The sequence below is a fragment of the Siphateles boraxobius genome, unplaced genomic scaffold (genome assembly GCF_051911475.1).
Source record: "Siphateles boraxobius isolate OS27281-9 unplaced genomic scaffold, OSU_SipBor_1 8, whole genome shotgun sequence".
NCBI classification, from domain to species: domain Eukaryota; kingdom Metazoa; phylum Chordata; class Actinopteri; order Cypriniformes; family Leuciscidae; genus Siphateles; species Siphateles boraxobius.
Window position 1 is genome coordinate 31,202,398 of NW_027509208.1, and position 23,897 is coordinate 31,226,294.

At 40.5% G+C, this 23,897-nt stretch overlaps 1 protein-coding gene across 4 annotated transcripts in view; it reads right to left on the reverse strand.

The window, feature by feature from the left end:
- snx14 (sorting nexin 14) overlaps positions 1-23,897 on the reverse strand; it is a 116,966-nt gene that overhangs the window by 58,431 nt on the left and 34,638 nt on the right. The window contains exons 10-19 of one of the 4 annotated variants that reach the window (XM_077219643.1): positions 23,138-23,213; positions 22,893-22,937; positions 22,702-22,782; positions 22,393-22,507; positions 14,772-14,927; positions 14,559-14,683; positions 14,414-14,472; positions 13,419-13,442; positions 9,807-9,932; positions 9,341-9,473 (exon numbers count right to left, since the gene is read on the reverse strand). In XM_077219643.1, the coding sequence (XP_077075758.1) occupies positions 9,341-9,473; positions 9,807-9,932; positions 13,419-13,442; positions 14,414-14,472; positions 14,559-14,683; positions 14,772-14,927; positions 22,393-22,507; positions 22,702-22,782; positions 22,893-22,937; positions 23,138-23,213 (940 nt within the window). Of the gene's footprint in view, positions 1-9,340; positions 9,474-9,806; positions 9,933-13,418; positions 13,443-14,413; positions 14,473-14,558; positions 14,684-14,771; positions 14,928-15,129; positions 15,162-22,392; positions 22,508-22,701; positions 22,783-22,892; positions 22,938-23,137; positions 23,214-23,897 lie in introns of those variants that run through there. The other 3 variants (XM_077219644.1, XM_077219645.1, XM_077219646.1) reach the window with 3 other exon arrangements.

Consider the following 23,897-nt stretch of genomic DNA (forward strand, 5'->3'; position numbering starts at 1 on the left):
CTGTATCAGTGTCAGTCATTATAATCTGAACACGCATCTGTATACTGTATCAGTGTATCAGTGTCAGTCATTATAATCTGAACACGCATCTGTGTACTGTATCAGTGTCAGTCATTATAATCTGAACACGCATCTGTATACTGTATCACTGTCAGTCATTATAATCTGAACATGCATCTGTATACTGTATCAGTGTATCAGTGTCAGTCATTATAATCTGAACACGCATCTGTGTACTGTATCAGTGTCAGTCATTATAATCTGTACATGCATCTGTATACTGTATAAGTGTATCAGTGTCAGTCATTATAATCTGAACACGCATCTGTGTACTGTATCAGTGTATCAGTGTCAGTCATTATAATCTGAACACACATCTGTATACTGTATCAGTGTAGACAGCATCAGCCATTATAATCTGAACACGCATCTGTATACTGTATCAGTGTCAGTCATTATAATCTGAACACGCATCTGTATACTGTATCAGTGTATCAGTGTCAGTCATTATAATCTGAACACGCATCTGTGTACTGTATCAGTGTCACTCATTATAATCTGAACACGCATCTGTATACTGTATCACTGTCAGTCATTATAATCTGAACACACATCTGTGTACTGTATCAGTGTATCAGCGTCAGTCATTATAATCTGAACACGCATCTGTATACTGTGTCAGTGTAGACAGCATCAGTCATTATAATCTGAACACACATCTGTATACTGTATCAGTGTATCAGTGTCAGTCATTATAATCTGAACACACATCTGTATACTGTATCAGTGTAGACAGCATCAGTCATTATAATCTGAACACACATCTGTGTACTGTATCAGTGTATCAGCGTCAGTCATTATAATCTGAACACGCATCTGTATACTGTGTCAGTGTAGACAGCATCAGTCATTATAATCTGAACACACATCTGTATACTGTATCAGTGTATCAGTGTCAGTCATTATAATCTGAACACACATCTGTATACTGTGTCAGTGTAGACAGCATCAGTCATTATAATCTGAACACGCATCTGTATACTGTATCAGCGTCAGTCATTATAATCTGAACAGACATCTGTATACTGTATCAGCGTCAGTCATTATAATCTGAACACGCATCTGTGTACTGTATCAGTGTATCAGTGTCAGTCATTATAATCTGAACACGCATCTGTATACTGTATCAGTGTATCAGCATCAGTCATTATAATCTGAACACGCATCTGTATACTGTATCACTGTCAGTCATTATAATCTGAACATGCATCTGTATACTGTATCAGTGAATCAGTGTCAGTCATTATAATCTGAACACGCATTTGTGTACTGTATCAGTGTCAGTCATTATAATCTGAACATGCATCTGTATACTGTATCAGTGTATCAGTGTCAGTCATTATAATCTGAACACGCATCTGTGTACTGTATCAGTGTCAGTCATTATAATCTGAACACGCATCTGTATACTGTATCAGTGTCAGTCATTATAATCTGAACATGCATCTGTATACTGTATCAGTGTATCAGTGTCAGTCATTATAATCTGACCACGCATCTGTATACTGTATCAGTGTCAGTCATTATAATCTGAACACGCATTGTGTACTGTATCAGTGTCAGTTATTATAATCTGACCACACATCTGTATACTGTATCAGTGTCAGTCATTATAATCTGAACACACATCTGTATACTGTATCAGTGTATCAGCGTCAGTCATTATAATCTGAACACGCATCTGTATACTGTATCAGTGTAGACAGCATCAGTCATTATAATCTGAACACACATCTGTATACTGTATCAGTGTCAGTCATTATAATCTGAACACACATCTGTATACTGTATCAGTGTAGACAGCATCAGTCATTATAATCTGAACACGCATCTGTGTACTGTATCAGCGTCAGTCATTATAATCTGAACAGACATCTGTATACTGTATCAGCGTCAGTCATTATAATCTGAACACACATCCGTATACAGTATCAGTGTATCAGTGTCAGTCATTATAATCTGAACATGCATCTGTATACTGTATCAGTGTATCAGCATCAGTCATTATAATCTGAACACGCATCTGTATACTGTATCACTGTCAGTCATTATAATCTGAACATGCATCTGTATACTGTATCAGTGAATCACTGTCAGTCATTATAATCTGAACACGCATCTGTATACTGTATCACTGTCAGTCATTATAATCTGAACACGCATCTGTATACTGTATCACTGTCAGTCATTATAATCTGAACATGCATCTGTATACTGTATCAGTGTATCAGCATCAGTCATTATAATCTGAACACGCATCTGTGTACTGTATCAGTGTCAGTCATTATAATCTGAACATGCATCTGTATACTGTATCAGTGTATCACTGTCAGTCATTATAATCTGAACACGCATCTGTGTACTGTATCAGTGTCAGTCATTATAATCTGAACACGCATCTGTATACTGTATCAGTGTAGACAGCATCAGTCATTATAATCTGAACACGCATCTGTATACTGTATCAGTGTCAGTCATTATAATCTGAACACGCATCTGTATTCTGTATCAGTGTATCAGTGTCAGTCATTATAATCTGAACACACATCTGTATACTGTATCAGTGTCAGTCATTATAATCTGAACATGCATCTGTATACTGTATCAGTGTCAGTCATTATAATCTGAAATGCATCTGTATACTGTATCAGTGTATCAGTGTCAGTCATTATAATCTGAACACGCATCTGTATACTGTATCAGTGTAGACAGCATCAGTCATTATAATCTGAACACGCATCTGTGTACTGTATCAGTGTCAGTCATTATAATCTGAACACGCATCTGTGTACTGTATCAGTGTATCAGTGTCAGTTATTATAATCTGAACACACATCTGTATTCTGTATCAGTGTATCAGTGTCAGTCATTATAATCTGAACACGCATCTGTATACTGTATCAGTGTAGACAGCATCAGTCATTATAATCTGACCACGCATCTGTATACTGTATCAGTGTATCAGTGTCAGTCATTATAATCTGAACACGCATCTGTATACTGTATCAGTGTAGACAGCATCAGTCATTATAATATGAAAACGCATCTGTATACTGTATCAGTGTCAGTCATTATAATCTGAACACGCATCTGTGTACTGTATCAGTGTCAGTTATTATAATCTGACCACACATCTGTATACTGTATCAGTGTCAGTCATTATAATCTGAACACACATCTGTATACTGTATCAGTGTATCAGCGTCAGTCATTATAATCTGAACACGCATCTGTATACTGTATCAGTGTAGACAGCATCAGTCATTATAATCTGAACACACATCTGTATACTGTATCAGTGTATCAGTGTCAGTCATTATAATCTGAACACACATCTGTATACTGTATCAGTGTAGACAGCATCAGTCATTATAATCTGAACACGCATCTGTATACTGTATCAGCGTCAGTCATTATAATCTGAACACACATCTGTATACTGTATCAGCGTCAGTCATTATAATCTGAAAACGCATCTGTGTACTGTATCAGTGTATCAGTGTCAGTCATTATAATCTGAACACGCATCTGTATACTGTATCAGTGTATCAGCATCAGTCATTATAATCTGAACACCCATCTGTATACTGTATCAGTGTCAGTCATTATAATCTGAACACACATCTGTATACTGTATCAGCGTCAGTCATTATAATCTGAAAACGCATCTGTGTACTGTATCAGTGTCAGTCATTATAATCTGAACACGCATCTGTATACTGTATCAGTGTATCAGCGTCAGTCATTATAATCTGAACACACATCTGTGTACTGTATCAGTGTATCAGCATCAGTCATTATAATCTGAACACGCATCTGTGTACTGTATCAGTGTATCAGCATCAGTCATTATAATCTGAACACACATCTGTGTACTGTATCAGTGTATCAGCATCAGTCATTATAATCTGAAAACGCATCTGTGTACTGTATCAGTGTATCAGTGTCAGTCATTATAATCTGAACACGCATCTGTATACTGTATCAGTGTATCAGCATCAGTCATTATAATCTGAACACCCATCTGTATACTGTATCAGTGTCAGTCATTATAATCTGAACACACATCTGTATACTGTATCAGCGTCAGTCATTATAATCTGAAAACGCATCTGTGTACTGTATCAGTGTCAGTCATTATAATCTGAACACGCATCTGTATACTGTATCAGTGTATCAGCGTCAGTCATTATAATCTGAACACGCATCTGTATACTGTATCAGTGTATCAGCATCAGTCATTATAATCTGAACACGCATCTGTGTACTGTATCAGTGTCAGTCATTATAATCTGAACACACATCTGTGTACTGTATCAGTGTCAGTCATTATAATCTGAACACGCATCTGTGTACTGTATCAGTGTCAGTCATTAAAATCTGAACACACATCTGTATACTGTATCAGTGTATCATTGTCAGTCATTATAATCTGATCACGCATCTGTATACTGTATCAGGGTAGACAGCAACGTCATTACTGTGTCAGTATCAGTGTCACTGTCTCCAAAGGTGTTTCAGAGAATTTGGCAGTACATCCAACCGGCCTCACAATCGCAGACCACATGTAACCACACCAGCCCAGGACCTCCACATCCAGCATCTTCACCTTCAAGATCGTCTGAGACCACAGGGTATCTGCACATTTTTTAAAGTCAAATTCAAGGCTTTTTAAGACCTTTTTGAGACCCGAAGAAATCAAAATTAATACCTTGCATTAGGAGTGCGCAATATTGACAAAAATATGTCTCGATATTTTCAAAGTTTTGTTGATAATAATTAGATGATATTTTACTGATTGTGTTTTGTGTACTGGTACCATGGCTGGTTTAGGCCTGTTGTTGACAGCTGACTCACGAAGATAGTCATATGTTTCATATTCTATGCAGTGGTCAGTTCACAGCAGTGACAGAAATAAAAATATAAAAAAATAAAATAAAAAAATTTAACTTAGTATGTATCACCTTTTATGTCAAATGCTAACATTAAAATTAAATTATATTACAATAATAACACAATACCACTGTTACCAGTTAAATTAAATCATTAAATCAAAATCCATCTTTGCAGTGCAGAGGTGACAAAGAAGCAGCATCAGAACTGGCATTAATATATTTTACACTCCATTTACAATTGCATAAATAAAGCTATGGGATAGTTTTTTTTTTATTCAATGTTTAAATATGAACTGATTTTTATTGTAACATTTTAATTAAAGGGTACTTTAAATGTGAAATTAAAACCGACAGTAGGCGGCGGCAAGTCGCCTATTTGTTCAAACGGCTGATTCATTCAGGAAAAATTGTTCATTGAATCGTTAAAATGATTCGTTCAAAATGCAGATTTAAGTCAAAAAAAATCATCGCCGTCTGTTGCATTAAGACTCTGCTACGGTTTCATTTTGAAATTCGGCGAAATACAGGAAAAACAAATGATATTCACAATTATTTTTTTATATATAATTTTTTCAATATTGTTTTATGTAACTCACAATGTTCATTTATTGTTCATTTAAAGGAGCTGTATGTAAGAAATTTATTTCAATTAATCATAAAATGGCCCTGAAATGTCACTAGACATTAAGAAATCATGTTCATTTCAAATACTTATATCACTGAAAAACAGTAGTCCGGCCAGGATATTGTCATTTAAAAAGTGAAGTTGCAGCCCTTAACTGATGTTGATGTTGTCATGTTGTGTTTTGGTCTGATGCGTCACCCTCCACCTATCTACCAATTACAAAGACAGTAGTGTTGCGGCATCCGGGTTGCCAGCTCTGCTCTAGTTACCACAGCTGCAGCTACAAACGTTTCAGAATCAGATCAAAAAAATGTCTAACGTTGCGAAACCAAAAAAAAAATCTTGTTATGAATACCGAAATACTTTGTGACAAAGTCCGAAATAAAACAAGATTCTGTATAGGATATGTCTTTGAAAGATGGAGACGGCTGAAAACGGAGAAAAATTTGAAGACAGACGCCAACGTTGCTAATTTTCTCCTGGACAGGGAAGATTCATCTATGTTTGGCTAACTTGTACTTGATGTAAATGGACATTTCAAATATTCATGACAGTCGAACAAAGTTATGCATGTTCGTGCAAAGTAACGTTACGTTAGCTCATATGGAGGAGGTGGGTCATCGAATTGAAAAGGTAAGGAATTGTTTGGGTAATAAAAACGGCGAGTCGTCATTGCTAACATTAGCAATGCATTATGAGAGCCCGTTTCTCTGTCATTATGCTGAGACGCTGAGGAAAACAACATTAGCACGTCCATTATTGTTTATCATGCAAGTTCTACAGCCAAAAATAATAGAATGACATGTAATCTTTCACATCACATATTTTAGCGTTATGGACGTGTACTGCAGGGTAAGTTAAAAAATACAGCTGGTCGCGTTCACTTATAGCGTCAGCTAAATGAATAGCTGTATCTTTGATATCGGTTATAAACAGTGACGGAGACTTGTGCTTGTACTTACGTACATTACAGATACCTACCGTTACAAGACTAACAGCTACTGTTCTAACAATCTACTGTCACATACGAGTAAATTAGTAAATTTTTGCGATATATATAAGTACTTTGCAAAACATCTCTCATTTGAAGCATAAACATAATTAACAGAAAAAGCTTCTTGTAGCAGCCTACGTTCCTGCTGTATCCTGCAGCCTATCTGGCAACCTCGAGTCAAGGAGGAGGGGGAGGGGATACACCGCTCTACAGTAATTTGAAAGTGATTTCAGTACCAGTTTTGGCCACATTCTTACATACGGCTCCTTTAACTGTTTAACTGTAAAATAAATATCACATTTGCTATTGTGCATGGGAAAATGTCCCTCTTCCTGATGTGATATTATATGATAACAACATTATATGATATAAATATAAGACAAAAACTCATTTAGGGACATACCTATAACTGCACTGACACATTACGCAGTGAAAGCAAGCATGAGAGACAAATGCAATGTCAGCTCGCAGTGCCAATGATTACAATATCATAATAGACTACACATTGCACACCACTACGCACATAAAGAATGAATTTAAAATTGAAAAAAAATTAACCAACATTCTTCTCCTTCTCTCCTGCTGTTTCACATGCATGAGACAGACGTAATGCTGGCGCGAATGTGACGCGAAATGTCACGTGAACAAGCAAATTCACAAAGAACGAATAATAAATAAAAAACTACGCTAATTAGATAGATTAAATTTGGAAAACATTTAGATATGCCATCGAAAATGTAAACCTTTCATTAGTAAAAATAAGACTTTTAAGACTTTTTATGGCCTTAAATTTAAAAACTCTAATTTAAGACTTTAAGGATCCGCGGGAACCTTGGACCAGCCACCCGGACAGCTGCTGCAACAATCAGTTTGCATAATCAAAGAATTTCAGCACAAACTCTCAGAAACCGTCTCAGGGAAGCTCATCTGCATGCTAGTCGTCCTCATCGAGGTCTCCACCTGACCGCAGTTCGTTGTTGTAAACGACTTGAGTGGGCAAGTGCTCACATTCAATGGCGTCTGGCACTTTGGAGAGGTGTTCTCTTCACGGATGAATCCGGTTTTCACTGTACAGGGCAGATGGCAGACGGCGTGTATGGCGTCGCGTGGGTGAGCGATTTGCTGATGTCAACGTTGTGGATCGAGTGGCCCATGGGGACGGTGTGGTTATGGTATGGGCAGGCGTATATTATGGACAACGAACACAGGTGCATTTTATTGATGGCATTTTGAATGCACAGAGATACTGTGACGAGATCCTGAGGTCCATTGTTGTCCCATTCATCCACGACCATCATCTCATGTTGCAGCATGATAATGCATGGCCCCATGTTGCAAGGATCTGTACACAATTCCCGGAAGCTGAAAACATCCAAGTTCTTGCATGGCCAGCACACTCACCGGACATGTCACACATTGAGCATGTTTGGGATGCTCTGGATCGGCGTATATGACAGCGTGTTCCAGGTCCTGCCAATATCCAGCAACTACGCACAGCCATTGAAGAGGAGTGGACCAACATTCCACAGGCCACAATTAACAACCTGATCAACTCTATGCGAAGGAGATGTGTTGCACCGCATGAGCCAAATGGTGGTTACACCAGATACTGACTGACTGGTTTTCGGAATAGGCCTTTTGTGTACATAGAAAAAGTCTTAGATCTTTGAGTTCAGCTCATGAAGAATGGGGGCAAAAACAAAAGTGTAACGTTTATAATTTTGTTCAGTGTATTTGTATCCAACCTAGTATGCTGGTATTGCCTTATGCATTTCTGTTGTAGTACAATGTTGCCTTTAGGCAACACACAGTTTTTTGTTATGTGCTCTTAAACATTTGATGATATATGATGTAAAGTATTTGAAAATACTTCTTTACTTACCAGTGAAGGTGACTCATATTTTCTATAGGTGATTAACTGGATGCAAATAAGTGAAAAATGCACTTTTCATTAGGGAAAATATGGAGCCATGTGACCTGTGCACATGTGCTGAAACAAGACACAAAATGGATACCTGTGGGTCATGTGACCACTTTTTTGCACTTTCATTGATAAGTATTTGAGTTCTTCTCCCCTGCGATAGGTTTGACCAAATAAATGGGCGTCTCATTTTATTAAAAATAAATTCAAACAGACTTTGTTGCCTGGAGGCAACACCATACCATTGAAGGTTAAATAGTTCCAACAGTTGTTGCTATGGTACCGAAATTGGTATCGAGCACTGTGAAATTTTACTGCTACTGGTATTGACTACTGAAATGTTGGTATTGTTGTAGAAATTTTAATATTCATTGATCCCAAACAGGTATCATAAGAGAAAGAACCTATTCAATGTATAAAAGTATATGTGTGTACGTGCTTGTGCGTGACTTTTCAGGAACATATGGGACAGGACCTCTGACCTTAGGGACGGTCAGTTTTGGCCAGTTTATTTCAGTACCAGTTTGTGTCTTTAAGTAGAAACTGAACAGCAGTAAGGACCTTATCTGGGTGGGTGAAAGGTACAGCGGGTGAGGAGGAACCTTGAAAACAGTATAAAGGCTGTCTCATATCTTCCTGTTGGGTGTCACTCTCTTGCACAGCGTAACTTCTGTGTACTAGACTGAACCTATTCTTGCAAGAATAAATACTTTGCTTTTTATTAATTTGACTCTGAGTGTCTCTTACGCAGTGATGTTTAACAGAATTTTTGCCACAACAGTATTTTGACAACACTAGTTCTGAAACTGTTCAGTGTCAGCATGTTTCGAAATGTTTTGTCTCACCGTGTCGTCTTCTCCTTCAATCATGGCATACTGTGGTAACATTGCGCCCTCCATCGTGCTGCTCTTAAACACACCCTTTATCTTGCTGCCAATTCGGCTGATCCCAAACGACTCGCCACGCTTCGAAGTGTTCCTGTGCGCAAAAACACACAGCGGTCACAAATTCTGAATGGTTGCTAAAAAAAAAAAGACATACAGCACACAACACTGCACCAAAGTCACATGACCAACGACAGGGTATATAACTCAACAAATCATAATCACAGGAAATTATGGGTTTACCTAAAAACATGAGCATTACAGATACAGGCTCAAACAATGCAAGGCAATGCAGACAGTCCAGTAAACCCATGCAGCAATCCTGTTGCCTGTGCAGAACTCGGACCAATTTTACCTCAAGAAAACCCTTTCTGACGGGCAAACTGGTCTAAGCTGAGCATGGGAACATCTTCCACCCCAGACTTACTTCCTGGGGAAGGCTGGTGATACTGTAGGGCGACGTGTTATGACAGATGCGGGTGAGGCTCTGGAATTGAACACTGGAGACCTGTGACCAGTGACATAATTCCTGGCCAAAGGGATGCTGTCAAGTCTAAATGAAGCAAATAAGCATGCCAGCACAAGTAATGAGGGGGGGGGGGAAGAAGAAGAAAAAAAATCATACACAACAGCACTAAAAGGACAGCTGGAGATGGGAGAATACAGATTCAAATGCACATCAAATTATCATTCATAGTTCATTTACATGAACATTTTAAAAAACAAAGGATTTAGTGCGTTAGCCATTTAAGTCAGCAGTTAGTTTCAGCTTCAGGTGACATTCGCCACTCACTGACCGCCTAAATCCTTTTGCACACAAAACTGATCCAATCAGATTGCCCGACTACAATGTAATATCCATGAGTCCGAACAAAACTGTGTTGTTGATATAAGAGCTTGTGAGAAAGTAGGTGCTGGATATGCCAAAGTTTGAGAGGTCAGAATCAAATGTTTTCCACAGATTTCCAGTTTTAATTGAGGTTCATAGAAGCATGCAAACTACTGTAGATATATTCAAGGACTTTGTTACTTTTGTTTTCCCTCTGAGAATTTTTTTTAATCTTTTGGACGGACAGTAATTTTTCTCACAGTAAGTCTACATGCATTTCTGCTAGTGTTTTCTGAACTGTTCTCAGCCAGAATGAGCTGGTACTGTCAGGGTTCTCATCAGCGGTTCTGTCGTCTTGTTTTTGTTCAATGTTTCTTTGTTTGTCTTCTGCTTGAACACATGGCTCTATCTTTGTTTAAGTTGGCCATGTGCTCCTCATTGTTCATCATTCCCTGTCTACTGTTCTTGGACTGTGACCACCTCTTCTGCCATCTCTTGTTTTGTCAGCTGCCTGGTCAATAAACGTGTAAACTCAGACAACAGGCAACACACTTAATGACTGCATTCAAGTTTTCTCTTTGATTTCTGTTTACGTGAAGCTCAGTGAAATAAAAACAGGACAACATAGCCACCATAGTGACCGCACAAACAGCAAACTGTTGTAATGGACTGGTTACAGTTGAATGATGGATTATCTCAAAAGAAGAAATGATCTGGAGAATATTTCCATGTCAAAGAAGGTGGAGCCTCAGATTCACAATTACCTATTACAGACCAATGGTAATTCAAAGGGGTTTACCAGTCAGAGCGAACTATTCTGGAAAGCTATTTCGAACTGTAGAAACCATCTCCAAATGACTTCAAAATTACATTTTGTTCTTCATTTTAGTTTTAAGTATAACGCCTGTATTGTTGAATTGACTTGAGCTGGATTATGACACTATTGTCTTCTGTACAGAGTGTAAGACTGGAAAAATTGGAAGAACTGTAAGAGAGTGCTATTTTCTAAAATAACAAAGAAATTACCATTTGAACTCGCTCGTCCACCATTCGAGAAGCAAGTCTCACCCCAGAATCATTCTAATCTACATCTTTTACCTTGACCCCCCATTCTCCCCCCACTTCTTTTCCCTCATGCTGATATCATCTGAAATTCACCCAAAATATATAGGGTTTTAATGGGAACAATTATCATACAGTTTTATACATGTTTGTTATCATTTGAAATGTCTCAGTGCGACTGGTACAATTTTCTTATTCCCAAAGAAGTTAACCAAAAGGTAATAAAGTTCTTAAGAGTTTAGAAATATCTCGTACACAGAAGGGTGTGACTTTCAGGCAAATGGTCGTCTACTCACAAAAGTTGTGACCTCCGAATGCAAATTACCATTGTCAGCGCATGTTTACATTTGAAATGAGTTCTGGCTATATAATGGAATGCAGCAAAAGAATCAGGGCTTTTTTCTGTATCTCAGATCAGCCTGTGAGGCTGAGAGTTGCCAAACTTTCAGCTTCATGTATTTCTTAAATGTCAGGTTACCATTTCTCTTCTTTATTCAAGAGCATATGAAGTTTTGTATTGATTATCTTTGAAGTGATTATGAAATTGTTATGATACAGTTACCTGACATAATAAATTGTTACATTTGATTATTCTAACTGACATTATTTACATTAGAGTTAAAATGAATAGTCAAACATTCGCTCACATTTTAAGGATGCACGGATATCATTAAAACCTTTTTCATTTATGGAGTTAGATGAAATAACGAGAAAATATATTTGAGAAAATGTATTGAATTTAATCAAAAATAATTTGCCGCGAGAAAAGAGAGTAACACATAGAGACCTTCCGTGCTGGTCGAATGCCGGATCTTGGGCCGATCGAGCGCGAGTTTACAAGAGGATTTATAGTTGAACTGAGTTTGTTTTGAATTGACGAACATTGCAACATTGACACTGCTATTGAACTGAATGGAATCCACACTGAACTAAACTGAGCTGAATCATTACACTACTGTCTTCTGTAGAGCCGTTTGCAGCTGAAATAGAAGTCTTTTCATAAATAATTAATTTTTATTTTATGGTTTAGAACTGTGAAGTTGCTTTGAAACTATTTGTATTGTATGATGTGCTATAAAGCTACAGCAAGATGGAGATTGTCTTAACGGTGAGCTCCTGTTCCACATTCATTCCATGCCAAAACAGGGCATTTAAAAACGTGATGGGATCAGTGGGAAAATTCAGAGGCAGTAGTCGCTTAGTTGATCAACCATCTTCCATATTAAGTGTTCAGTGTGAGAGATCCTCAATTACAGTGTCAAGATTACAGCAAAGTCAGATGATTGTTGTGATATTCCAACCCATTTTTGGGGTGTTTTGATTTCAGAAATGGGCAACTGATTTAACAGCAAGCTTCTCACACTGTGTGCAGTCTGATATTCAGCTGGAAAAATTGGCAGAAGAAAAACGTAAAAACCATCTCCTAGAATCCTTCTGATGTGACAACAAAAGAAACAAATGAAAAAAAGTGTTCAACTTTCTTCAAATATAGAATAGGGCTGGGCAATATAACTGAGAAGAAAAAAAAGTAATCTGATAATATTTCATATAGTGGGGAACAAAATTCTGAGATCACATGGGAAGTCTGGTATTTTATTCATGTAAACACTGAAATTATTAGAAAGTTTTAGGATTTGGACATTGTTTCCACTGAATCACACCAGACATTCTCAGATCATAACGGAGCTTCAGTTCATATCAGCTTAATTTTATGCTTCTAGTAAAACAAGAAGAGATTTCATGTCTACATCATTTTTTTAATTCAACTTAAAACTAATTATTTTTCAGTAGTGGTCTAAAACTCTGAACCCACTGTACATATATTTTGACAATACTTTGTTATGAAAAACATTTGTTCTGAAAAGGTTTAATATTTTCAATTAATGTAACATTCCATAACATTCAGACCCAGTAAAAATTAAGTAAAACATTTGTTAACATCATGACATCATGATATTTACCATATTCATATTGCCACAAAAGCAGTATTGAATATATTGTAAATATTTGATATATTGCCCCTCCTATCAAATGGTCTAAATGTTCTTCATGACACTGTGATGCGTTTTATGGCTTTCAGGCAGCTTTATAAGGCATGCAGTGAGAGCAATGGACAACAGCCACTTGAACCTCCATAAATACACTTACCTTAGATCATCCAAACTCAAATTCCTGGAATAACAGGCAAAAGGGGTTACCATCTACCCCAAATATGTCTCTTACTGCTACACATGTACACATATATATGAAGTGTATAATACTCACTCCTTCATAATGAAGCACATTCATGTTATATGAGATTTCTCTCTTATACAGAATATACAGCAAAGAAAGGTGCCATTTAACCGGGTGTAAATAGTAATGAAAATGCCTGTTTTTTTGTTTTGTTTTATGGAACCCATTCAATATGACAATACAATATTTGAAATACTATTTGTTTTGTTACAACAAAAACTTAAGAAAAAATATATTACTAGTAATCATGCTATTGAACTGTAAAATAAAAAAAATATTTAATAATAATCATTTTATTTAGTGCAGCAAAATTACAATTGAAATGGCTGTCTTAGCTGCTGTGCTTTTAAATCAGTTGCCAATAGGGGTGTAACAATTGTGTCTCAATATATCGCAATACAAAAATGCAACAACATGTATCGTGGATAGTGATCTGTATTGTGTATAGTTAGTTAATAGTTATGCAATGGAGGAATATTTGTGGGTCCTGATAATGCCAAATGTCTATTGTTACCATTAAAAAGTGGCCTACATTATTTTAAATATATGTAGTCAGTGATGGAGTGCAAGCATATTTGTCTAAAATAAGTCTGTATTTTAATTTTTTCCATTGTCCTCCTATTCATTTACTGAATGTAATACTAAATTTCGCATTTTAATCAACAGTTTTAATAAAAAAAAATGTTAACCTTTTTGCCATATGTCTGGAAGTATCACGATAATATCGTATTGTGAGTTCAGTATCGTGATATGTATCGAATCGTGACATGAGGGTATCATTACACCCCTAGTTGTCAGCCATTTCATAATCAAACTATGTATGAACAGAACTATTTTTAGCAATCCCAACTGTATTCTGCTTCTGTGTGAGCATAGCAACACAAGCACACAAATGCAAGAAAACTCACCTGTTTAGCTTTGAATTTCGAGCAGGAGACTCAGCACCCCAGAGCAGATGTCGAAAATACTGAGGATGAACAGAGACAGGTGCATGATGGAGAGTTTAAACACAACATCTTCAGCAGCTCTGAGAAAGCAATCCCTGGAGGTTACCTCATCACTGTGGCAGAACATGGGGGCGAAGACCTTCTCCAGCAGAGACAGCACATGCTCATAGGCCTCGAACAGACACCGCATCGTCTGGAGCTTCACCACGCCGGTGTACGGCCCCTGAGCGACTGAGGGAGTGACAGAAAGATGGAGAGAACAATGAGAGACAGTGGCACACAACACAGGTGCTGCACAGAAAGCTGTGATGACACTGACTGTTGTGGATCTCATCTATGATGAAGGGGTCAAAGCTAATCTTGTCGATGCTCTCCTCCAGACAGTATGTCTCATAGATCTTCTGCACCTCCTCATGCAAACGCTGCATCTCTGTGTCACTCAGGTCAGGACACAGGATCCGGTCATTAAACTCCTCTACACACACAAACACACACATTTACATTAATTAACATTTTTAACATCGATTAAACACTGTGCACGTTAACATTATGCATTATGAACTTTTCAACAACTGCTGTTCATCGTTCACAATACGTGTGAACAATTTTGTCAATCAAGTTATCTAGTTAAAGGAATAGTTCACTTTAAAATGAAAATTCTGTCATAATTTCCTCACCCTCAAGTTGTTGCAAACATGTATGAGTTTCTTTCTTCTGCTGAACACAAAAGAAGATATTTTGATCAGTTACCAGACAGGGACCCAATTGACTTCCATAGTAGGAAAAAAAAATACTATGGAAGTCAATGGGGAATGTGGCAGAGTGGAAAACGTACTCGGTTACCTAATGTAACCTCGGTTCTCTCTAGAAGAGGGAACAAGTATTGCGTAAGTTTAGCTTACGCTACGGGAAAGATTCATCTTTTCAAAATATTGAAGCCAAAAAATTATCCTTAATTTTTGTATCCATTGTCAACGCAGTGCAGCAGCTAGCAGACCTAGAGCAGGCTGTCTAGCGTGCTCATTGGCTGCCCTGCGGGAACTGCAGCAGCCTATCACTGAACCCGACGTGACCTCACGTCCAATGAAGGCACTTTGCGCCTTCACAGCGTCAAAGCCCGCCAATATGGGCGTGGCTTAGCGTATATAAGAAGGGTTCGTAGGCTGATTCTCTGGTTTTCATCAACTGAAGTGAAAAACGCTTGTGGCGCAAGCACGGCAGGTTACGCAATACTCGTTCCCTCTTCTAGAGAGAACCGAGGTTACGTTAGGTAACCGAGTACGTTCTCTTACGAGAGGTTCTCTCGTATTGCGTAAGTATAGCTTATGCTACGGGAACCCCTTGTCAACGCCGTGCGCGCCAGCATCCACTTATGAGTCCCAGAATTTCGGGGAACCCAGATCAGCGGGAATAAGCACATGTATATATAAGCGCATGTATATAAGCACTCACAGGGAATACAGAGCGGCGACACCGGTCAATGTATAAGCATATAGCACATAACCTGATACAGTGCAGCTAAACCAGAAGAGCTAGTCATATGAGAGTAGTTTGCGCATGATAGTATCTGGGCAGAACTGACCTCTCACTAAACTGACAGTAGTTTCGCCTGTAGGGTGGGAACTTCCAGATTATAGAATCTGACAAAGGTGGAAGGGGAAGCCCAGCCCGCCGCCACACATATGTCAGGAATGGAAATTCCACTGGACAATGCCCACGAAGAGGCCACGCCTCTGGTGGAATGAGCCATGACGCCCAGGGGGCATTGCAGACCTTTTGTTGTATAGGCAGCTGCAATCGCGTCTATTATTCATCTGGATAGACTCTGTTTCGAGGCGGCGAGACCCTTGGTGCGCCCACCAAACGAAACAAAAAGCTGCTCAGAACGCCTGAAAGGGGCGGAGTGCGTAATGTAAGCTCTCAGCGCCCTGACCGGGCAGAGGAGATTAACATCACTCTCACTATCGGATGCTGGCAGAGCCGATAGCGAAATGACCTGTGCTCTGAACGGAGTGCCAATCACTTTAGGAACATAGCCATGTCTAGGTTTGAGGAAGACGTTTGAGTCATTCGGGCCAAACTCAAGACACGCGGCGCTAACAGAAAGCGCGTGTAAGTCCCCCACACGTTTGACTGACGACAGAGCGATCAATAAAACTGTTTAAGTGATAAGTACTTTAGATCCGCAGAGTCTAAAGGTTCAAAGGGGTATTCCTTCAGGGCCTCGAGGACCAAAGAAAGATCCCACATGGGAACTGAAGGGGGGGCGCGGAGGATTCATCCTTCTGGCTCCTCTGAGGAAGCGGATGATGAGCTCGTTCCTGCCTATTGACTGGCCATGCGTCGATTCTGAGAATGCTGCGACGGCTGCCACATAGACTTTGAGCGTGGAAGGAGACCTTCCCTTTTCCAACAGCTCTTGAAGGAAACTGAGCAACCGCGAAACCCCACACTCCCGTGGGTCCAGATTTTTAGAGCACCATTTAGAGAACACAGACCATTTGGACGCGTAGAGCATTCTGGTAGAAGGAGCTCTAGACTGCGTGATTGTGTTCTTTACTGCGTCTGGCAGGGCAACGGGTAACCGCTGGTCAACCATACGTGCAGAGACCAGCGCTCTGGATGGGGATGCCAGATCGAGCCGCGAGCTTGCGAGAGGAGATATGCTCTCACCAGAATAGGCCACGGGGCTGTCTGTGACAGCCGCGTCAGCTCCGGGAACCAAGTCTGGTTCTCCCAACGCGGGGCTATGAGGAGCACTGATTGGCGCGTTTCCCTGATTCTCTTGATTACCTGTGGTAACAGAGAGACTGGAGGGTATGCATATAGTGGGCGGCTGGGCCAGGTTTGGGCCAGCGTGTCCTGGTTCTTTGAAAAGAACTTTGGGCAGTGAGCATTGTCTTGTGACGCAAATAGGTTGACTTCCGATTTGCCAAAAAGGCGCCATAGCAACTGGACTGTTTGGGGGTACAGGGACCATTCCCCAGGGGGAACATTGTCCCTGGACAGTCTGTCTGGGCCTTCGTTCAGGTGGCCTGCCACGTGCGCAGCTCTCAGCGAGCGCAGATGGTGCTGAGACCAAACGAGGAGGCGTTCTGCCAGATTGCAGAGGTTTCTGGATCTGACACCGCCCTGACGGTTCACATAGGACACTATAGACATGTTGTCCGAGCGGACTAGAACATTGTGGTCGCGTATAAACGGGAGGAAATGCTTCAGCGCATTCTCGACCGCTATCATTTCCAGACAGTTTATATGGAATTTTCCCCAGTCTGACCATAGGCCAGAGACTGGTCTGCCTTCGAAGAGCGGGCCCCAACATCGAGTTGGACGGGTTGAGCTTTGTTCAAATGTCTCAGATCTAGTATGGCTCTGAGACCCCCGTCCTTCTTGGGCACGAGAAAATAACGGCTGTAAAAGCCCGACTCGCTCAGAGAAGACGGTACCGGTTCTATGGCCCTTTTGCACAGCAGCTTTGCTATTTCTGAGCAAAGTAGATGTGCTACTTCTGCATTCACTGTCGTCGCGGTCCGTGCTCGAAAGCGAGGGGGACGGCGAGCGAACTGTAATGCATAGCCCTGCTTTATTGTGCTTAGCACCCATTCTGATACCCCTGGAATCGCTTCCCATGCTTTTATATGTGCAGCTAGGGACAGAATGGCCTCCAGGTTCTGATCGCCGCGCTGTGCGGGCTCGAGAAACTGGACCGGAGGAATGAGCGCGGTGCACACGCTGTTTGTGCTTGAATGGGGCGGCTCGCTTACAGCGATAGCAGGCTGTTTCATATATAGCATCCCGATCGCTGTGAATGGGGAGCGCTTTATAATTACTTTGTGATGCGCGAGCGGCGCCATGGGCGGCGTGTATGTTAGTAAGCGTGGGCGCTCGTGAGCGGGCACGGGACTTACATTCATAACTTGACCGATATGAGGCTGCACTTTGTGACGCGCGTTTAACGCCGTGGGCGAAGTGCATGTAGTAAGCCTGAGTGCTTGCAAGCGGGCACTAGACTTACGTTCATATTCTGACTCATATAAGGCTGCACTTCGTGGTGCGCGCGCGCTGTGTGTAAAGTGCTTGTTAGTAAGCGTGAGCGCTTGCGAGCGGGCACGAGACTTACATCCACAACTTGATTGATACGAGTCTGCACTTTGTGATGCGCGTGACTCGGCCGTGTAATAGAGCGGGCAGATAGTAGATGTGGGGACGGACACGTGGGCACATCTCCTGCAGTTAACACTCGAGCGGCATTTGCCAGCTTTATGAGAGTGGGCTCTCTGGGTGACACGGGAAGTGCTGTGTTTGTGTGTAGGGGTGAGCACTGTGACGTGGGCACTTTTTCTACACTTAAAACACCACTGGCGTGAGCCGGATAACCAGACATTATGCTCTTTCTGAGATTTCTCTGGTTCGCCGTAAAAACGGCAGGCGAGCGGTTTGTGTTACCGACTCGTTGGCTGCTAAATGACTCACTGCAGTAGCATGAGTTTTAATGACCGTGTGATAGAGCGCCGGAAATATGGCAGCTCGCTGAGGAGAGCCGCAGCTGCGAGAGCCGGGATCGAACACGGGTCTCTGGCGCGAAGCTGTGGGTTTCGCCACTGAGCCACAGGGGGAAATGACATCAGCTTCAGTTAGCGCGAGCAGATAAAGAGAGTGTCATCACAGTTTCTGTGTGTCGGCGTTTGTTTGCAGGCGTGTGTGTTATATAACAGACTCTTGCTGCAATATTGACATTACCAGCCGCTCGAATTAAGTGGAGCTGAGAAATGTTTGAGAAATGGGGGATAGTCCGGCCTCGGCGGGACTAAAACACACTCTTTCCTCATTTCGCCGGTGACGCATGTGCATGGGGCGCGCGGGAGGGAGTGTTCGCTTTCTGTACGTAAAAAAGCTGACCGCGATCTCAGAGAAGAGAGCTGCATAAAATTTTAATCTGCTGCGAGAGCCGGGATCGAACACGGGTCTCTGGTGCGAAAGCTGAGGGTTCCGCCACTGAGCCACAGGCGGGAAATGACATCACCTTCAGTTTGCGCGAGAAGATAAAGAGAGCGTCATCACAGTTTCTGTGCATCGGCGTCTGTTTGCAGGCGTGCGTGTTATACAACAGGCTCATGCCGCAATATTGACATTACCAGTCGCTCGAATTAAGAGGAGCTGAGAAATGTTTGAGAAATGGGGGATAGTCCGGCCTCGGCGGGACTAACAAACTCTTTCCTCATTTCGCCAGGATAGGGTAGCTTTCTTGTAACGTAAAGAAAGCTAGCCACGGTTAGAACAGCTGTCAGTGGCGCGTCCTCATCCATATCAAGCGCCTTGTCCCCTGAGGCGGCGGCAGCGCGGGCGGGAGCCGGCGGCTGCGCGTCCGGGAGGGGGGTGGATGAAGGTGGCGAAGACGGCCGGCTTCTTCAGGCGCTGTCCTAAGCTGGCTTGTCGCTTTCTCGACGGCGGCGGCTTCTCTCTAGATCCAGCGATGCAAGAGCTTCGCTGAAGAGATGAAAATCAGAGAATCAGCCTACGAACCCTGCTTATATACACTAAGCCACGGCCATATCGGCGGGCTTTGACGCTGTGAAGGCGCGAAGCGCCTTCATTGGACGTGACGTCGCGTCGGGTTCAGTGATAGGCTGCTGCAGTTCCCGCAGGGCAGCCTATGAGCACGCTAGACAGCCTGCTCTAGGTCTGCTAGCTGCTGCACTGCGTTGACAATGGATACAAAAATTAAGGATAATTTTTTGGCTTCAATATCTCGAGAAGAATCTTTCCCGTAGCGTAAGCTATACTTACGCAATACAAGAGAACCTCTCGCAAGAAAACTACATATGCCGCATTAAAACATTACTTTCACTTACACATTGTCAACTCCATGACATGAAGGGAGGCGTGCATCAATTAATGAGAGAAGCGAATATAAGGGCGAGGCTCACGCTCCTGGGCAGAGACGTCACAAGTGTATACAGTTCTCGTGAGAGGGTTTTCAGAGAGGAGTAAAAAAGTCTGAGTTGCCGTGTGGAGCGGGGCTTGTGTTCCTGTCGCTTGAGGCTTCCAGACATACTATCTTCATTGAGTCCGTGAATTGGCGCAAGGCACTTTCACGTACCGTCTTCATTCAGCCGTCCGAATAGGAAAGCACTGTCGGATAAAGGATCATCTCAGAGTCCACGGCGGTCCCCAGACACTCTTCAGAGACCTTGCGATCTACTACATTTGAGTCAGTGCCGCAAAGTCATTCTCCCACACAAACATTTCAACACACGCTCTCTCAGAGACGCATGTCGTACGCAATTACACACGCACTGACTATTCAAACACGCACTTCCGATGTGACTATTTGACTGATATTTTGGTTGTTTAATTACTTTGTCCCCTTTCTACTTCTAACAGTTGATTTATTGTGTTTTTTGTGCATGGACAAATTTGGAATTAATATGGACCTGTGAATCTACTGGGTAGGGTTGCACCAGCCGTTCGTAAGTTCTTTCTTAAATTGAAACGTAAAGTCCACACTAGAGGCTTAGTAACTACTAGCTAGTTTGTAACTAACTCTGTACTATATTCCGTTGCACCATTTGTTCGTAAGCTCTCCGTAAAGTAATGCGTAGTCGCATATTATGACGTTTAGCCTCGATGAACCAGTAGCAACCTTCAAATGCGTGAGCAGAAGTTGTGTTGAATTGCCGTGAATTTCAGTTTATCCTTCATTCTAACAACTTTTACCTCACGTTACTAACGGTAAAAATAAGTTTCCATTAAATAAGATACTTGATCATAACTTAAGTGTTTTTATATGTAAATAACATTCGGAAACTGTATTTGAAATGAAATAAGCATAAATAAATAAACATTGATACAAAAAACATAAGATATTAGTACATTTATGGATTATGACTGATATTTGACATGCACAACATGGACCGATGCACACAGCGGTGCTGTTTAGGACGGGTTGGTGTTAAAGAGCCGCAAAGTTGTCTTTTCACACAATGTTCTCTCTCTTAAAATGTAAGCGAGTGTAAATGTCAGCATTATCATATATGTCTAAAGAATTGAAGTGGCCCACCACCATTACAAGTACATCAACTGTCTGGTTACCCACATTCTACAAAATATTTTCTTTTGTGTTCAGCATAAGAAATAAATTAATACAGGTTTGAAACAACTTGAGGGTGAGGACATGAAAGAATTTTCATTTTGAAGTGAACTAATCCTTAAAAAGTTATACATTTTCTGATGCAATAAATAAAATCCTGCCAAACCGCATTAAACTGCATTAATTTTGTCATAATTATGACAGTCAAAGAATAAATCACTTTTGTGGTCAAACTAAGGTTTACAACTTTTTCAATGGATCTTGGTGGACTAGCATTAAGAAATGTCCAGCAGATAACGCTACTAGGAAACTGCCAGACACCTCTAGAGGGCAAGAAGATGCATAATACCAAACTAGACATCGAAAACCGGCTGCAGTGTCGCCTCAAATTACTTTTGGCTGGGACTAAAACCTGACCTGAGACAGACCCAATAAAACTAGACCTGATTCTGACCAAAACAGACCTAAATATAAAAGGCAGCGACATCTACGCAACCCTGCACGCCACTGATGAGTGGTGACTTTTTCTTTACCAAAAAACAAGAGACAACAAATAAGAAATAGGTGTATGCCCAGAAATGTATTCTCCGATCTTTCTTTGTATTTTTCATGTTAGCAGATATTGTAATTTTGCCATCTACATGTATGATTACTGAAAAACATGTGTGCTGAAGTCGATTAATCTATAATCAATTTAGTTAAATTAACACCATCTAAAGGGTTAATCATTTTTGTTATCTTAATGAATAATGTACTGGCACATATTTTGGAAACATACACCTCCCCTTTTAGTAAATAATGGCACAGTCATGAGATGTGTTGATGTTGGCAGTGAAATACATGTCCTCACCCACAGTCAGACAGAACTGCAGGACATGTACCGCTCCTTCCTCCTTCAGGAAACTCATGAAGCGGAACAACAAATCCTGTTGCTCTCTAATCTCCTTCAAATCCAACTTCAACACCTGGCAGAATAACAAACAAAAGAAGTAACCTGTAAGGTTAATAAAATTACTAAACTCAAGGACTCAAAAACACTGGAAAAAACATATTGGAAGTACAGTGTGGAATTCATCAACCTTATCACTAACATCCCTTTTCTTTAGATGTCTTGATAAACCTGAAAGTGCCATGTTAAGGTTACATAAGTTGTACATACCGAGGACTTCTTGTTGCGTGGATCTGCAAACTTCTCCAGGAAGGGCACCAGAGCAGATGGATGATCGTAGATTGGCTCAGGCTAGCAGAAAAATAACATACAAATATGAAATAAAAAAAAACATTATTAAAACACACTTGGCAGGAAAGGCTGACTGAAACGTCTGTTATTGATTTGTTTGAATCACTCACTGGACTATCATCAATGAAGATGAGCACCATGTGATTTACTGTGTCCTGCGGAAAAATATGTGATTTATATATTGGATAAACAACTACAAGATTCACACACAGAAAAACAACTTTTATTTGCATGTATGTTTATATGTATAACAAATGCAGCTATTGCATAAAATATACAAGCACAATTTGGACAGTTGTAGCCAGAAACTATTTATGGTGTATTGTCCTTATTTAAGGTAATTTGTTACACTCACAGGGTCAGCCACAAAGTCCATTATTGGCAGAAACACAGAACCTGTCATGACCTCTCGAATCAGCAGGGCCAAAGATCTGAGAGTGAATCACAGAGCTTAAATGAGTTTAGCAGAGGAACCTCAACTGATCCTTATCACACTTTTCACACAGTAATTCACGCCTAGAAATGTTCAGACATTAGTGGTAAAATCATTAAGATGGTTCTCAAATCACTATAAATGGCCTTGTCTTTGTTATACATATATCGATATCTTAAAGAAATTAAATATTTTATTGAACAAGGATGCATTAAATTAATCAAAAGTGAAAGTAACTTTTACATGGTTACAAAAAAACTCTTTCCAATAAATGCTGTCGTTTTAAATAACTTCTATTTATCAAAGAATCCTGGAAAAACATTCATCACAGTTTCCAAAAAAATATGAAGCAGCACAACTGTTTTCAACATTGATGATAATAAGAAATGTTTCTTGAGCAGCAAATCAGAACATTAGAAGACTGGAGTAATGATACCGAAAATTCAGCTTTGTTGTGTAATTGTTCTAGTGCGACTTCACACGATCAACAAGGTGCATGGAAAGAAGAAACTAAGTTATTTTTGGAGAATACCAGCAACAGTTGCAACATCAGGTGGTCAGAACAAACAAAAGATGGAGCTGAAAAAGTAGTGCTGTTTTTGTTTTTTTGCCAGCGCGTTTCGGCACACAGGCCTTCGTCAGGGCTAAAAGGTTACAGGTGTACATAGGTTACGATAAATAA